Raw genomic sequence first — 18,155 nt, 5'->3', positions numbered from 1 at the left:
AAAGCTTTATCTAGTCAAAATTTTTCATATTCGTGCGAAATTTTGAAGACAAAACTAGAGTTGGAACTCAAGCTCCTACTACCATTTTTTTTTCTTCTCTATTTTCATTGATTTCTTGCTCAAATCAAGGGGGAAATGCAAAACATTCTTGCCAGCAAACGTGTGGTTGCTGTCAATTGAGCCATCCTACATCAAATTTAGGTGTTTTCTCTAGATTGAGATATCACATCTTTCTCTAAACTAGTATTTTTGACAATGCATGTTCAATACAATCATGATGAAACATTTAATATGTTGAACACCATGGGCTGATCTACAAACTCATGATATCGACACTTTTTTTTTTAGCAAACTATATCATTATTTTGTTTTTCTTATTGAAAAATGTATTTCTGTACATAAAAAAATGTTTATAAAAAAATTTGAAAGCTGTATTATATGGTGATGGAATAAATATATGTTCAACTTCATGGACCGATCTATGGTCTCACAGAGTTGAAATATTTCTCCACCAAATAAATATGTACTTTAACTGTCAAAAATAAGGATAATTATATAACAATTATAGAAAACAGGGAAATATAGGGGACAACACATGATATGATTTTGAAAATTATAGAAAATTATGCTTTCCACATGTTTTTGAAGTGCTGTCCATGTCATTTCATACTCAGATTTGTTATGGGCAGCGAATTTTATTGTCAAATACATTTTTAAAAAATGCCTTTATATATGATAAAAGTACATTGGCAAGGGAAAAAATTACTAGATAGGTAAAACCCTGTTTTCTTTGTATGAAAGAAAATAAATTGATTTTCTTCAGTGACTTATGAAAGCGTTTTATGTATACGGAAGTGATAATGTTGGACCATGAGAGACGATACTCAGAGGCAGGGGAATCACATTGTGGGAGTTCAAAAAGGTAGGAGAAGCAGAGCCAGATGTCATCTAAGGGTTCTGTTAGGACCCTAGGATGAGGCCATGTGGAGGAGAGAGAGAATTAGGGTTAGTTGGGGGTAATAAATAGAGGGACAATTGAGGGGAGAGGCTATCAATGTTTTGAGAGTTATCTTGGGCAGCCGTAGGCTGAGGGGCACCCTTGGGTGTGGGGGTGACTGGCACCATTAAAACCAGTTCTATCGGTGTTATTTCTTGTATTTTTGTATTGATTTTGGGAGGTATTAGTAGGTACTTGTCAGGTTCTAATAGTACCAAAGGTGACGTTGCATTGCAGTATCATACACTGATTGATGGGGACAAAAAGAAAAATGAGTGTAGGTTCTGTCACCAAAGGTTTATGGGAGGTGGGGCCACTAGACTCAAACAACATCTAGTAGTTGGCCGTTCTAGATATGTGGTACCATGCATTATGGTTCTTGTTGATGTAGCATGAGCTATGAAAGATTATAAGGGAAGGACTAAGAAGAAGGTAAAGAAAGAGAGAGTCCAGGTTACACTAGAGGAGGCAATGAGCACTGAGGCCTTCATATAGAGTTGGTAATGATGATGATGATAATCCTAAGTTTGTGCCTGGTGACATAGAGACAGCTCTAGAGGCCAGGGATTTGCACTGAAAGATCAGTAGGGCATCACTGGCGGAGGAGCGGGAGCTGGTACCTATAGAGCTGCAACAACCGGACCATCTAGTCCAAGTGGTTTGTTTGGTTATCTATTCAAGGTGTTTGGAAAGAAGAGGCAAAGCGGCACAAGATCAGAGGGGTCTGGAATAGCATAAAGGGGCTTGTGAAAGAACCAATTACAAAGTGAATGCCTTACACCACCATCCTAGCTAACACTGATGATTGACATCAACGTAGAGGTTGGCCCAAGTCATAAGGGGCCCACCCCTTATGAGATTATAAATGTTTATCCACCACAGCAAAAATCCAAGGTTGATGTGTTCAGTACAGAGATGAGGCCCAAATTACGACAAATAATGGTAGCAACTTCAAGATGGAGGGGAAACATATGATGGCTAACAAAAGATACAACCTTTTTTGCACATTGTGCACTGCCTACTGCATTGACCTTATATTGAAGGATATCTATAAGATAAAGATTATGCAGAGTTAATTGATCAGGCAAGGTAGGTGACCGTTGTATACAATCACGGCTATGCCCTTCAACATGTTGAGGAAGAAATGTGATGGGGACCTAGTGCAACCTAGAAAAATCAAATTCGCCACAAAGTACATTGCTTCGAGGAATACTGAGAGCAAGAATCTGGACTCAGAGCTATGTTTGCATCTGAGTGGTGGTTTGAGTGGAGATGGTCTAGCACTCAGGGAGGCAGGCAAGCACAAGCTACCATTTCATCAGAAGACTTCCGGAGACCGCTGGGGATGTTTTGAAGGTGATGGACCCATTGAAAAGGTCACATATAATGGACTCTTCTTTAAAGGGGCCCACGATACCCCCATCTATATGCTGCCATTGAGTTGAAAAAGGAGAACATCTACAACCTAAGTCCAAGAAGCAACAAGACATTCCTAAAGATCATTGATGATTGTTGGACATGGTAACTCATGCATCCACCACATAGGGCTGGTAGTAATAGTTATTTATGCAGTATGTTACTAACAGTTATTTGACCATAACAATATCTAATTGTGAATTTTTTAATTGTGCAGCTTACTATTTGAACCCCAATTACTAATAATAGATCAAGAGAGTTGGGTTGGATATGGATTTTATAGAAGCAGTGAAGCAAGTAGTTACAAAGTTGGAACCTGTAGAAAGAAGCGATTGTGGTGAATGGCTTATTGATCCATGATCTCAAGCCCTCTATTTATAATTAAGTGGAAAGTAGACTATTACAAGGAATAGAAGTTTACATGAATGCAAACTCTAATTTAACTCCTATACAAACTCTTATTAGACTCCTAATAGAATCCAACACTCCCCCTCAAGTTGAGGCATGGATATCACACATGCCCAACTTGACCAAAAAGTATAAAACATCTTGTCCAGGTAAGCATCTGCAATTTGATCTTCAAACTTATAGATTACGTCTGCCTTATAGACTTCCATTTGCTTTGTCCTCATCTTTACTGCAACTTTATGTCTTCAAGGAAGAACGCCTAAGAAAAAAAGTGGAATCTTCAAATGTTGAGAAGACTAAATTTCTGCGTAAATCTGAGGGAAAATATATTTTTGGGGTAACAATTGCTAGGGTAAAACAGCCAAAGTGAAACTTTTGATTTGTAGCCATGTTAGATCTTTAAAGGGAAAGTTTGCCAAGGGACAATCTCCTAAGGTAGGGGAAAATTTATCAAGATAAGTGACAATCTCCAAAGGTAATAGAGATCAAGTTCTGCAAAGGTCAAACGACAAATCTTTTGCAAGGTTAGATCTCCGAAGGGAAGATGTCAAGTTAAGAGGCAAATCTCCAGGGTTAACAGAGATCAAGTTCTGCACAGTCAAAAAGATAGCTCTATAGCAATGTTAGATCTCCAAAGTAGAAGATTGCGAAGGTAAGGGACAAACTTTCAAAAAAGAAGTCTACATGAAAGGCATTGAATTGTAGACATCTTCAATCTCCCCCTCACGTGTAGCTTTACACGTGGGAAAACAATAACAAAGGAAATCCCAATGGGGAAACTTGGAAATGAAGAAATTGTAATGGTAAGATGAAAGTATCATGAAAATAAATCTAAAGAAAATGACAAAATTTGAAAGGTGGATGATCGAGCCTACGGTGCCATTGATGAAGGTTTGTTATTACCGAATGGACCGGATTAGAAGATGTAGTCAAAGCAGAAGTAGATCCTCCAATCGGCTCGAGCAAATAAAGTCCATTTACTACGACCAATCTCCTTCCCCGTGACCAGATCCGGAAGTAGCAAGGTAGGAGTTGATAGGGGTAGTAGAGGAAGCAGTGGTTGAGGCTGTACCGGCAGTAGAAGACTGCAGAATACGTCGCAGAGTAGCGAACTCCTCCTGTGAAAAACCAACGGTTGCAGAGGGTGTGGTGGAAACTGTCTCAGAAAGATTAGCCTGTGGTTTTCCCTTTCTTTGTGCTCGTTTTTGCTCAAAATCAGCAGGCTTCCCATGTAGTTTCAAACAATTTTCTTTGGTATGATATGGTTTGTGACAGTGCTCACACTTGACAATCTCCTTAGCCAGATCAGATTTAGTGTGAACAGACTGTAAAGCTAATTTCTCCATAATAGGAGTATGAAGCATGACTAATCGACGACTTTCCTCACACTGAACAAGAGTATAAGATTGTTCTAGTGTAGGAAAGGGAGAACGACTTAAGACTTGCACTCTGATCTGATCGTACTCCACGTTCAAACCTGCCAAGAAGTCATATACTCGAGTCTTTTCAATGTACTTCTTATATGTCACCACATCATCTGGATTAGTGGGGTGATAATCCCTACAATGATCCAACTCTTGCCAAAGAGATCGCAACTCAGCATAATAGTGGGCCACAGTTAGTTCCTTTTGGGTAGTCTCATGAAGCTTTTTTCGTAGCTCATAAACCTATGCATCATTCCCCAACTGTCCATATGTTTCAGTAGTAGCCTTCCAGATTTGAGCTGCAGTATCAAGTAATAGGTAACCCCGGGCAAGATTTGGATGAATGGAATTCAAAAGGAATGACATAATAAGAGAGTCATTTGATATCCATTTATTCTGTAAAACACCTGCGGTAGTGGGTTTGATAGTGGTGCCCGTAATGTATCCAACTAGTCCTCTTCCAAAGCAATAATCAGGTAAGCAGATCGAGACCAGATCAAGTAATTTGTGCCGTCAAATCTTACCGAAAGAGAATGAAGAGTGGGAAAATATTCGGATCCAGTGGGAGCAGTAGTACCATCGATAGTGGGCATGTTGAAAAAATTGTCTGCAGTTCTTCAATGTTCACCTGGTTTGATGGTAGAGGCTGTGATCAGAATCGGAAGCAAAGGTGAAGGCGATGGTGGCTTCTCTTCTTCTTTCCTTTTCTTCTTGGTCGAGCCCACTGTAGTGCAGAGAAAGAAATTGGTTGCGATGGATTTGTGAGGGTTTGCGATCGATGCAAACTCTAGTGGGCTGAAGCAGAAAGAAAGGCTACCTGTGATTCTAATCGCAAGAGCAGAGCTCGACCACACCGGATTCTAATCGCGAAGAGGGTGATTCTAATCGCAAGAAGCAGCAGCGAGCTTGTGGTTCTTCTTCTCTTCTTCTCCTTTTCGTGATTCTAATCGCAAGAAGCGACAGCGGGTTGTGGTTCTTCTTCTCTTCTTCTTTCCCTTTTTTTTTTTTTTCTTCTCTGATCTTTGAGGTGGAACTGAAACAATAGTGCAGCGGTGCGATGGGTTTGAAAAGGAAAAAATTTCTGCCAAACGATGGTTGCCAAATTAGGTTGTAGAAGAACAAGAAAAAACTGCAAAGGGTTTTGGAGAAAAAAGGTAATCTGCTGTGGGTTTATGGGTTTGAAGAAATAGAAAAAATAGAAGAACAACCTAATCGAATTTAGGCTCTGATACCATGTAGAAAGAAGTGATTGTGGTGAATGGCTTATTGATCCATGATCTCAAGCCCTCTATTTATAATTAAGTGGAAAGTAGACTATTACAAGGAATAGAAGTTTACATGAATGCAAACTCTAATTTAACTCCTATACAAACTCTTATTAGACTCCTAATAGAATCCAACAGAACCTGATAGGGTTCTAAACTTCTAATCCATTAGCAACACTGAGGTGAGATAATTAGGTTTTAGGAGCTTAATTTGAAAGAAGTTAGTAATGACAATAACTCTTCAGTAATAATTTAACCATTATTACAAATGGTTGTAAGCAAAAATTTTAAGAGATGCATTTGGGACATTTGGGTCACAGGCTGCAATGCTGCCAATGCAAGGCTGACATGTGGTGATGCTAGTACTAATATGTAATGGTTTTTAATTAACGTTGTAGATTTAATGATACTAGATTATCTAATAACTTCATCTTTTTGTTATAATGCAACTTAATGGTGGAACCTATATTGAGGGAGTGAAGAGAACTTGAGGCGAGTAGCAACCAAGGTCCTCTCCTAGACTTGCTCCGCATCTAGATCTAAAAGGAACTGGAGCACTTTTTCCTTGATTCTCTCAAAGAGGCATAACAGATTGGGTTTCCAATGTCTTGATAACTTAGTGCATGTGTACTATAATTTGAGGTTAAAGATTTAACACATACATTTGCGTATTGAGGGCAACAGGAAGAGGGATACCGTCGATCTTGCCTATGTCTTTCAAGTGGAATCTGATGATGAAGACCCTATCGTGGATTGCATGAGGAATAAAGATGAGTAACTGTTGGATAAGCAGAAAGGGAGGCCTGACCATGTTATAGCTCAGGAGGCCAGTGTTGATGTAGACGACTTTATGGCTGATGAGAATCAGGTACATGCTCAAGATGTAGAAACTATATTGTTCGAGCCTAAAGGTGGAGCTACTGTAGATGATGAGGATTGGTCCATGTCCCCAAGTTGTGCTGGTGGTGGTGTTGCTGCTCATATGGTTCAACCTTCAGCAGCTAGATAGGATCTGGATGAAGACCAAGCTCTATCAATCTCAGACTTGTGGTGGTTCTGATGCTGGAGACTCTCCTACCACTTGAGCTAATACTAGCAGTGCTGGAGGTGATGGTGGTGTTGACAAGCAGTATGGACTTCGAGAGCACCATGTGATTCTAGTGATAGAGTTATCGAGCCCCATTAGATTCACTGGGGAGTCACAATACATACATGCCACCTAGGATGAGGACTATGGTGGCATTCCTCATCACATAGCTTCCCCTCCTCATCCATTAGGACTAGGGTTTACTTGAGAGGGCCCCTGGCCAGCCTCAGTTTGGTAGACAGACAGATATGGACATTTGATAGCTTATCAGGCTGTATTGGTGAAGTGAGTATTGGCAGGAGTCCATCTAAGAGGGCCTCAAAGCAGAGTGGATCATATTTCAACCCATATGGTCAGATGGTTGGGATGAGGGAATATATGGTTGCTCCATCTTGTTGACTATAGCTCTCCCCCTCAAAGTCAAAGTCAAAGCATGGCAGTACTGGGTCTTCCTTTATAGGTGAGATGTTCTCATACCCTGTTCATATCCCTGCACACCTGCCACTAGACCCGTACCCAATTCCAGCGTGCCATATGATCCTTTTGACCCATATGATGGTGGATCAGTGGGTAATCATATCATAGTACGTTGGCAGTACAGTGGCTTATATATCCTCGGATTGATTACCTTCAATATGTTGATGGTGCCACATACATGGAAGTGGTGTGTGATCATGTCTGGTACTTCTCATCTTCTATTTTGTGGGATGCATATGTGGCACAGTTTGAGTGTAATACACATGTGTCCAACAAACACAACCCAGGCCAACATAGCAACTTCTATTAGCCCATTTCTCACTAATTTTTTTGTTTTTCTATTTGTTATTTTATGAGTTATGAGTTGCAGAGTTGGTGTTTTGTACTTTGTAAATTGTAGTTGAGATTTGACTACTCCTGGAATGTTCTACTTATGTCTTATGTCTTTGTTATGCACATTTTAATGTCGTTTCAATGTTTTCTTGATTATTGATTGAAATTACTTCTCATTTATGTGAATTTATACATCTAACCATGTCTAGATTTGTGAAAATACAACACTCAGTTTTGTCTGCCCCATTTCCATCCCCATCTCCTACTCAAAGCAAGAGACCACATATATTTTCCCTAAAGATGGTAACACCTTTAAATCATAATTTATTAGAGATGAGCCTTATGTGTTTCAATTAGAATTAATGCAGACCTCAAAGAAGCACAGACCTTTATTCTCATTATTCAGAAACCATAGAGAGAAAAGTAATAGCTACCTGAATACTATCTTTTCCCATCCAATAACACAAGAAGTATTCCTCTTTCTTATCGGCTGAATGATACGTATAAAGAACAATATAGCAATCTCCACTGTAAAATTTACCAATTTCTTCTTTAGGAACTCGTGTCTTGGCACAGCCATTGATGTGCCATACCTGAAACACTACTAATGTTCACTCTTCTGAAAGCAAGATATTAATGCTCAAGAGTATAAAAAGATGCATAATTGAAACTTGAAAGAAAATAGACTCGCAATGCAGTTGCAATATTCAGACCTCAGTTTTACCACCACTTTCCAGCAAAGGGGGAAGATCTTCAATTACAGGAGGAGCACCTTTTGCTATTCCCTTCAGACCAACACCTTGTTGCTTTAAGAGAGCTGAAGCATACCAAAATAACAAGATGGTTAAAACTTAAAAGATTGACAAATACAAACTGCTTTGGCTTGCAACTAACAAGTCGAGTGGTTAGTACCCGCTACTTTTCCTCTCCCTTCTTCAGGACCAGAAGCTACTGTCCCCGATGTCCAAGACTTGAAGTTGGATTTGAATGAATGTGTTTCATACCCTTGAATAACACGAGAAATGAAAGTTGACTTCGGCTTGTTTTGACTGGTAATAAATTCCTGATAGAAACAGTAGAGTTTAGAATACCTGATTCAACGACCATGATTTAGGTTAGAGTTAGTGCTTATACCTCAGCCGCTTGACTGGCAGCTTTTCTCTCTTCCACTTGTGTTACCCTTCCAACCCAAACAAATACTTCAGCACCACAGTCCAGTAAATAGCACTTGTTGTTCTCCAATGTAGATTTAGAAAGTTCACCCTCTATTATCTTCAAGTCACCATTTGTGATACTACAGTAACCAATGGTAACGAATCAGGACCCTTCTAATGCAAAATTATTGAGCACTGATATATTTCCTAATACCAAACCAAGCAACACTTTCTGGAAAATCATAGTTTGTCAGTCAGAGGCAACTCAGAATAACATCCATGGACATTCTTTCTGGAGCATTCTTCTCAAATTTGCAGGATGGTTAGTTTATTAGACAAGCCCCAAAAAGCAAGAAAGAACAGGAATAAGCAGAAGAAAATTAACAAGATGAAGGGGGTGGGAAGTGGTATGGCTGCTCCATGGTGGCTTTGCAGTTGTGGGCTCAAGTTGGAAACAATCTCTCTGGAAAGCAGAGGTAAGGCTGTGTACATATCACCCTTCCCTAGCTCCATGGTGGAGGAAGCCCCAAGCACTAGGTATGCCATTTTTCAGGGGTTACAACTTACAATCCACAAAGTAAATGTGATCACTGAAGCAGATAAAGTAGAGTAAATACACATGAGTAGTTCACACATTATGGAGTAAAACCAAACTTGTTATGAACTCCCTAATGCTGGACGATGATCTACAACTTTGATTTCTTATACCCAACAGAGAAAAGGTCCCAGCAAGAACTAAAAAGGATAATCTTCCCCATTTGCCTAAATAGAGATCTTTGGCTTCAGTCAAACTGTGGGGCTCCAATTGATGAGGGATTCTTCAAACTTAATATTTTTCCCCTCGAAAGGGCAATTGACAAAATTGATTTCATTAGAATAATGAAACAAAAAGGCATTAACAGGAAATTGTTAATAAAGATCAAACTACAAATTCAAATAAAAATCACATATATCCCCACATTTCAAACTTTTAGGGCTTCCCAAAATTTGATCCAATTGGTGTGGCGTCTCCTTGCTTCCAATACACAATTATCGGGATAATTTTAGAATCTTACCCAAATACAAACCAGATTACTCTTTGAAACATAAACCTGGAGAAAAAACTGTTTATTTATGTCAAAACTGAAAAAAATATGCACTGTTTCAGGAGGACTAGGTTAGAAATTGACATCCTAATTGTTCATCCCCACTCCATTCCCCCCCCCCCCCCCAAAAAAAAAAAGAAGTTGCACTCCACTCTCCGTCCCCAACACATAAATCCATAAATAACAAGGGGACAGTTCCCATTCCCACACCCCATGGAAACAAATGCATCTAAATTCCATCTCGGCAACGAAACTCATCTAGCATTCAGAATAGCCAAAACATATTAGGGGAGTTATTCATTATAACTGCATCCAATGTTAAGAATTAAAATTGCAAAGCCATGTAAAGTAACTAAAATATTATACATAAATCATATTTAGATGATAGTTAAATAATGACAGATCATGTTTACATCCTAATTCCAGATGGACGCACCATTGAACATGAGGTTCCCTGTGTCAAATATAGGTTATTAATACTCTTACACACAGATACATTTAAATAGACGAGTTACCTATATAGTTTCCCAGTAGTTTTTTCCAAAACAATATCATCTTCACTAAATGGCTTTTTTCCAATTGGCGCAAAACCTCCAAAAAGGACCCAGAAATCACCTGAATCCGATTCAGCCTGTAGCTTCCCATCATCTGCCCGTCCCCCCCCCCCCCCACCCCAGAAAGAAAAAGGAAATTAGCAGAGCAAAAAACAATTAGCAAATGGAAAATGGTTAGAGAAGTAAACATAGTATGTACAATCATTCAGACAACATCACAGTCTAGAAAGTGGTTCATATAGCCTTACCAACAATAGCCACATCACATTTCCCCTCATGATACTTGTCCTTAAAATACTGAATAACCTCCAAAGCCTTGGCTCTTTCTTGAATATTGGAATTTGCACCATTAAATTGATAAATCTTATTCTCGGTGTCCAGGATAAACACATCATCATGATTAAGTGAAGAGCGTGAAAATGGAACCTGCATAACAAGATTCATCATATTCCCTAAATTCCCAAAAGCTTTGAAGAAAAAGGACACTCCATGTTGGGAATCTGAGCCAAAGTGCCCTATACCTGCTTCAATCTGATATTTCGTTTCCCTCTGCAAACATAGAGCCGAGTTTCAAACTTTTCTTCCTCATGTTTCTTGAATCCAGATGCAACACCCCCCTCTAATGGGATGATGCACGGTTTAAAGTATGACAAAAACTTGTCAGATTCATGCCCTTGAAGTTCTCTATGCTGAACAGCACGCCCTCCAAGGGCTGCATCAAGCTCAACTGTCTTTATTGACACAGTGCCAGCTTCATCCTATTATTATTTTAAAAATTAATAAATAACATTGAAGCATAATTTTCCAAAAAATCAAAGATCAAATCAATATTCAATACCAAAATTTTAACCCCAAAAAGAAAAAAAGTACACCTGAGTTGAATCCTTTCCAATCCAATAGTGAATGTCATATAGGTAAGCACCTCCTTTCCCAGAACTTGTCTGTAAAAATTAACAAATGAGATGATGAACTGAGCATATTGAGAATAATACTTTTCCTTCATAACCTCAACCATGCAAGAAAAATCAGTGACTTCATGAACCAGCAAAATAAGAAGGGGGGGGGGGGGGGCTGACATCAGCTAAACCCAAGAAACAGTAACAAAATGTAAAGAAAAATATCGTAGAAGTGAAAATTTTCTTTTTTCTTGGCAAGTGGAGGCTATTTTGAATTGTGGAAAGCAATAAAGCGTGCTTTATTCCATAGAGAGACTTGGTGATGGGAGAGTGAGGTTCAAGCAACAATTAAAAATAAGAAAGCTAGTTTTAAGATATGGCAAGGACTAAGGACAATGAGGATCTTCAAAGGTACAAGTTGGCTAGAAATGAAGCTAAGAAAATTGCAAAAAAAGCAAGAGAGACGAAGTATAAAGAGTTATATAATAAGTTAGGCACAAAGGAAGGGGGAAAATCTATTTATAAGATAGCTAAATAAGGGATAGGAAGAGTAGAGATCTTAACTATGTTAGATGTATTAAAAGTGAAGATGGTAAAGCAATAGGACATGATTAGGACATTAAGAAGAGATGGGAAATCTATTTCTCTAGCTTACTTGTTGAAGTATACGCACTTTGGGCTATTTTACTGTTCACCTGAGCAGTAAAAAATCTGTTTTACTGTTCATGCTACTGTTCATATGAACAATAAATTTGTTTGTACTGTTCACGTGAACAGTATTATGCTATTTGTTCTTCTACTTTCTATTTCTAATGTAGGAGTCTTGCTACATAAGTCTGGAAGTTTTTAGAAAGCATAGTTTCTATTTTGGTGGTAGTTTTATATTTTCAGAACTTTCTATTTTAGGAGCTAGAGAGTTACTAAAGCTGTAATTTTTTGTTTCTTTTTTCTAAAGGACAATTCTTTGTCTCTCAAGTTGTATTAGATTCATTATAAGCTATAAATAAAAGGGTTTTGTGATTCTAGACTCTTAAGCTAGAATCATAGGCCTCTTCTGCTGGTTCTTCATCTCTCTTCTCTTCTTCTTCTTCTTTCTTTTTTTTATTCAAGTTCAGCTGTTGTTTTGATTATTTAATACTTGTTTTCTAACACTACTAAATGAGCATACTTCAGGCATCTGTGATTCGAGCAATTACACCATTCACCAAGGCACCAATTTTCGAACATATATACGGAGAATTTCGATGTCCGAAGAAAAAGAAGCACTAAGGAGGACGAAAATAGGCAAGATACAAGGTCTTAATGAAATCCTAATAGAAGATAAAAGAGTTTAGCAGCCCGTACTTGGTTGACTAAGTTGTTTAATAAGATTATGAGTACAAGGAAAATGCCAGATGAATGGAGGAGAAGCATCATGGTTCCAATGTACAAAAATAAAAGAGATATTCAAAGAAGTAATAACTATAGAGGCATTAAACTAATGAGGTCATACTATGAAATTATATGAGAGAGTAATTAGAACCCATTTGAGACACTTAACCACAATTTAAAAAGAATCAATTTGGATTTATACCGAGAAGATCTACAACGGAGGCTATTTATCTAATTAGGAGACTTATGAAAAAGTATAGAGAGTATACGAAAGACCTTCATATGGTTTTTATTGACCTAGAAAAAGCGTATAATATAGTTCCTAGAGCGTTAATTTGGCAAGTACTAAAGAAAAGAAGTATTGTAAGTAAATATGTGGACATAATTAAGAATATGTATGATGGTTCAATGACAAGTGTAACAATAGTGGGGTGACAAAGTAATGAATTCCCAATTACAGTTGGGCTACTTCTAGGATCAGCTTTAAGCCCATATTTATTTGCACTTATAATGGATGAATTACCAAAGACATTCAAGACGTCCCTTGGTGTTTGCTTTTTGCTGATGATATTTTGTTCATAGATGAGACTCAAGTAAGGATTACTTATCAAGTTAGAATCATGGAGAGCAGCTTTGGAATCAAAAGGCTTCAAACTAAATAGAACAAAAATAGAATATCTAGTTTGTAATTTTGGTCATGGATGCATTAACCAAAGACATTTAAGATGAGGACCCTTGGTGTATGCTTGTTGCTGATGATATTGTGTTTATAGATGAGACTCAAGTATGGATTATACCAAGTTAGAATCATGAAGAGCAATTTTGGAATCAAAAGACTTTAAACTAAGTAGAACAAAAACATAATATCTAGCTTGTAACTTTCGTCATAATCAGGCAACCAATGACGTGCTGAAACTTGATAACAAGGAGATTCCTCAAAGCAATTTTTTAGGTACCTTGGTTCAATCATAAGTAAAAAAAAGTGACACAGAGGATGATGTTTACCAAAGAATTAAAATAGGATGGATGAAGTGGAGAGGTACATCTAGAGTCTTGTGTGATCAACTTATTCCTGTAAGGCTTAAAGGAAAATTTTATAGGATCGTCATTCAACCAGCTATGATGTATGGTGCAAAGTGTTGGGCTGTTAAAATATTCACGTAGACAAATTTAATGTAGAAGAAATGAGGATGCTAGGATGGATGAGTGGCAAAACTAGGAAGGATAAGATAAGGAATGATCATATTAGAGTTCAGCTAGGAGTAGCTCCGATAATGATAAGCTTTGAGAAAGTCATTTAACGCAGCACTGTCATGTTCAACAGAGGCCTGTAAATGCCCTTGCACAAAGGAGTGATATAATCTAGGTTGAAGGAACTAAAAGAACTAAGTGCAGACCTAAGATAACTTTAAGAGAAGAGGTGAGAAAGGATATCTATAGCTTAGGCCTTGTATCTAGCATAGCCTCAAGCAAAACTGATTGGAAGGCAAGAATCCATGTAGCCGAGCCCATTTAGTTGGAATAAGGTATGCTTTTGTTGTTGTTGAATAAAGGGTTCTTTGCTTCTTTTTTTGGGGGGGGGGGGGGGGGGGACCACAAGAAAATGTCATTACCTTACTTGTTGGTTGTAAACCTATAATAAAGAGAAGTGAGCAAGAGAGGAAGAGGAGAATGTGGCTATAATAATGTATCCAATGTAATAGAGAATGAACCAAGGAAACATAAATACAGGTAGGGAAACATACAACAACAACAATAAGCCTTATCCCAACTGATCGGCTACATGGATTCTTGCCCTACAATCAATTATGTTCGAGGCCACACTAGATACAAGGCCTTAGCTATACATATCATTTCTCACCACTTCTCCTAAAGTTATCTTAGGTTTACCCCTAGCTCTTCTAGTTCCTTCAATATGGATTATATCACTTCTCCGTACAGGGGCATTTATAGGTCTCCGTTAAACATGGCCGTGCCACCTCAAACGACTTTCTAGAAGCTTATCACTTATGGGAGCAACTCCCAAACCAACTCTAAAATGATCATTTATTATCTTATCCATCCTAGTTTTATCACTCATCCATCTTAGCATCCTCATTTCTGCTACACTGAGTTTATCTATATGATTCTTTTTAACAACTCAACACGCTGCACCGTAGGGAAACATTAAAAAAAATAACAATAAAATATTTAAAAAAAAAAAAAAAAAAACAAAGACCCAAAGACCCCTCCTAGAGGAATTTCGGGCTTAGTGCCTCAAGGTTTTAGGAATGGACTCTTAACCCTCCCCCTCAAGTTGGATCATATATATTTTATCATGCCAGCTTATTAAAAAAATATAGACTATCCTCCCATTCCCCAAAGACTTAGTGAAGAAATCTGCAAGTTGTTCACCAGTTCAGACATAGCCCAGAACAACTAATCCACATGTATATTCTCTCTAGAAAAGTGACGATCTATCTGAATATGATTTGTCCTCTTATGGAACACAAGACTAAAAACAATAAAAATTGCAGCGTAATCATCACCTGCAGTTGCATAGGGGCTGGAACTTTGAAAGCCTAACTCAAAAAGAAGTTGTTGTACCCACATCAATTTATAAATTAGCGGTGCAATTGTTCTATATTCTGATTCAGCACTGGAATGAACAACAACAGTCTGCTTTTTCCTCCTCCAAGAAACAAGACTCCCCCTACAAATGTACAGTACCTAGTAGCTGACCTTTTATCCGCTAGAGATCCAATGCAATCAGCATTAAAGGACACTTGTACTCTCTTATACCCATGATTCCAATAAACAATTCCTTTCCCTAGAGCTTTCTTGAGATAGCAAAGAGTACTAATAATAACATCCCAATGAGATGTTCTATGAGAGGAAAGAAATTGACTTAGTGACTTACCACACTAAGAGAGAAGGCAATGTTTGGTCAAGTAACTGTATAATTCAGCTTACCCGCTAGTTATCTATATCTTTCAGGATAAATTCAAGAAGATTCTCCACTTCGGGAACAAGTTATGTATTATGGTCCATAGGAGACTCAAGAGGCTTTGATCCAAGCATCCCCATCTCAGTGAGTAAGCCATGAACATTTTTTTGTTGAGAAGAAATGCTCCTTTTTGGACTGAGCAACTTCAACCCCCATAAAATATTTCAACTTACCCAAGTTCTAAAACTTCTGTCGGAGATATGTTTTCAGTGTCTATCTAAACAGAGTAATCTCCTATGAGAATGATATTATCAATATATACTATCAGAAAAATCTTTTTTATATTTGACTGACAATAGAAAGATCTTGTCCACCCTCGAGGCCCCTACATCCTCATGGAGGGGTTAGCCTTACATTGAGGAATTAGTGGAATTTATCATTCACATAACTATTCACGGACTGGCATAGTTGAGTTATCTACTTTTCTCTTTTGTCATGTATCTTTGTTTTTTATTTGATATTTTTATGTGGATGTTTGCCTGTTGAGTTGTAAACCATGACCTCATGTTTCTTTAATAAAAGTTACAAAGTAAGAGTAAATGCTTTTGATTAGTGATTATAACCATAAATATATACAAGATGTCACAAGCAGGGAGAAGACTAGTGCCTACATTTTGATAAAAATGCATTCTGTAATAAATTGAGAAATACACAGAACATCCTTCCAACAGATCAACTAGCTGTAATGAAATTTCTAAGAATATAACTACAACAGAAGAAACAGTGATGTGATAAGACTGTAATATACCTGCAAAACAATGTAACAATCGCCCATATAGAATTTACCATGTTCTGATTTAGGCAATGCAACTGGCTGAAAATCCTCAATCCTCCAAATTTCAGTCCCTCTACAAAGATGTTAAGTACCAGACTGTTTTTTTACATACATTAAATTGCAGTATGAGAAAGTTTTAGTAACTTACAAGAAAACATGATTTAAGGGAACCAGTGCTTCCTCCTTAATTTCTTATCCTATTCATCTTAATCTTATTTTTATAACTCTCTGATATGAGCAACAAACAGGATAAAATTATCAATCCAATGCATGAATACTGAGTAATGATAAGGATACATTTTCTGACCAACTCCCTGAAAAGCAGAATCCAGAATCTTTGTAGAGCTAGACATTGGGCCAAAACTTTTCAACTCCTCCTTGACAGACTAAAGTAAAGCTCTTCCAACGTCTACCTTCTGAATTCTAGAACTCTTATAACCCAAAGCAAAAAAAATATCGGGGTTGCTGCAAAAAGAGAAAATGTTAACATGTAATATATCCAAAAAACAAACTACAAGAATTTAACAGTGTTCAAAGTTCAAAAGAATTCAATATCCATTTTCTTTATACCAAAGTTAGCCAAGCACAAAATAATCAGATTTGATTGGTCATGCAGATAACAGATACAGGAGTTTATCAGGACAGGGTGTCTTGCAGTTAGCAGTTAAACAATGAACAATCATTCTATAAATTAAAATAAGAGACACCAAGAAACAGAGAATAACCATGTGCAAGCAACCCAGCAACGACTCATAGTTAGGCATGAAGCATGTCCACATCTTACAGATCACTTGCTTCCATGAGGTTGCAGGAAAAAAACATACCTCACAATTTACAATAAATTTATAGCTCTTCGAATCAAGCGTCAGAATCTTTCCGACATTCTAATCAGATTATATAGTGTAAACTCATGTAGTAATGGATTATGGGTAACATACAATAAGCACAAAGTGACCTCTAGTTTCTCAATATATATCTTTTTATCGGAAACCCTTCTTATCTTCTCCCTATTAATACCCAAAATCTCTCATTTAAATGTTCCATTCTCAAGAATTCTACATAAAACTGACCCTTCTTCCCTTATAATAAATGAGTCGCATATATATCCACAACTGTGAAAAGAGAATAGCTTGCACAAGGAACATTAAACAAGAACCCATGTGACATCTGGTAATTTCATCAATAGGCACAAACCATAAAAGATGTGAACAAGTGTCCATGTGCAAGTCCATGAAGTAATTCAGAACCAACTTTAGATTGCATTTGTTCATACCTCAGGCTCACATTGCAACAGAAGTAACAAGGGGAGGCCAATGATGTAATAAAATAAATTAGTTCAGAGTGTCAATTAATTACAGTATACAAGAAGAGAAGAGAAGAAGGAAGAAAGTTCAATTGTCAGTGGAGCTTCACACTTAATTTGCGAAGCCTCCAAATATCCCTACTGCTTTGTTTATAACTAAATTTTACTAGGAAATAGAGTAGGAAAATGACTTGGAAGAAAGAAAGGAATAATTCTGCCCATTCTACCCTTCTAATACAGCGCATACCAGCAATCCAACATATCACCTCCTGGCAGTTACCATCCCCCCCAAAAAAAAAAACACAGAAAAAAGAAAAAAAGAAAACCAATGCCAAGCATATCCACCCTCCACCCTCGCTCCACTTTTATACACATTCCCTTGATATTAAACAACTCAATTTCAAATGATTCTTGTTAGAAAATAAGCTTTAATCAATCAAAAACAGTAGCTGAACTTGAAAGATAATGGAGAAGAAGAAGAAGAAAGAGATGAAGAAGAAGCAACAATGAGCTGCAATTCTAGCTCAGTCTCCTAGAATCACAGCCTCCCTATTTATAGATTTCATAGTCTAAAAATAAAACTTGAGAAGCAACCCATGTTGCCCTCTAAAAAAATGAAAGAAT

At 37.6% G+C, this 18,155-nt stretch overlaps 1 protein-coding gene across 1 annotated transcript in view; it reads right to left on the bottom strand.

Moving 5' to 3' along the window:
- The window catches only part of VLN2 (villin 2), a 52,815-nt gene that overhangs the window by 32,384 nt on the left and 2,276 nt on the right, over positions 1 to 18,155 (bottom strand). Inside the window, exons 2-11 of the mRNA XM_089136217.1 lie at positions 16,526 to 16,693; positions 16,202 to 16,301; positions 11,073 to 11,141; positions 10,722 to 10,958; positions 10,449 to 10,626; positions 10,162 to 10,294; positions 8,542 to 8,701; positions 8,320 to 8,470; positions 8,121 to 8,224; positions 7,842 to 8,000 (exon numbers count right to left, since the gene is read on the bottom strand). Of these exons, the coding sequence (XP_088992343.1) occupies positions 7,842 to 8,000; positions 8,121 to 8,224; positions 8,320 to 8,470; positions 8,542 to 8,701; positions 10,162 to 10,294; positions 10,449 to 10,626; positions 10,722 to 10,958; positions 11,073 to 11,141; positions 16,202 to 16,301; positions 16,526 to 16,581 (1,347 nt within the window). The 5' untranslated portion in view covers positions 16,582 to 16,693. The remainder of the gene's footprint in view (positions 1 to 7,841; positions 8,001 to 8,120; positions 8,225 to 8,319; positions 8,471 to 8,541; positions 8,702 to 10,161; positions 10,295 to 10,448; positions 10,627 to 10,721; positions 10,959 to 11,072; positions 11,142 to 16,201; positions 16,302 to 16,525; positions 16,694 to 18,155) is intronic.

This window comes from Hakea prostrata, chromosome 10 (assembly GCF_041222555.1).
Source record: "Hakea prostrata isolate BN-2017 chromosome 10, UWA_Hpros_2, whole genome shotgun sequence".
Taxonomy (NCBI): domain Eukaryota; kingdom Viridiplantae; phylum Streptophyta; class Magnoliopsida; order Proteales; family Proteaceae; genus Hakea; species Hakea prostrata.
This window is presented reverse-complemented; position numbering and strand designations above follow the sequence as displayed.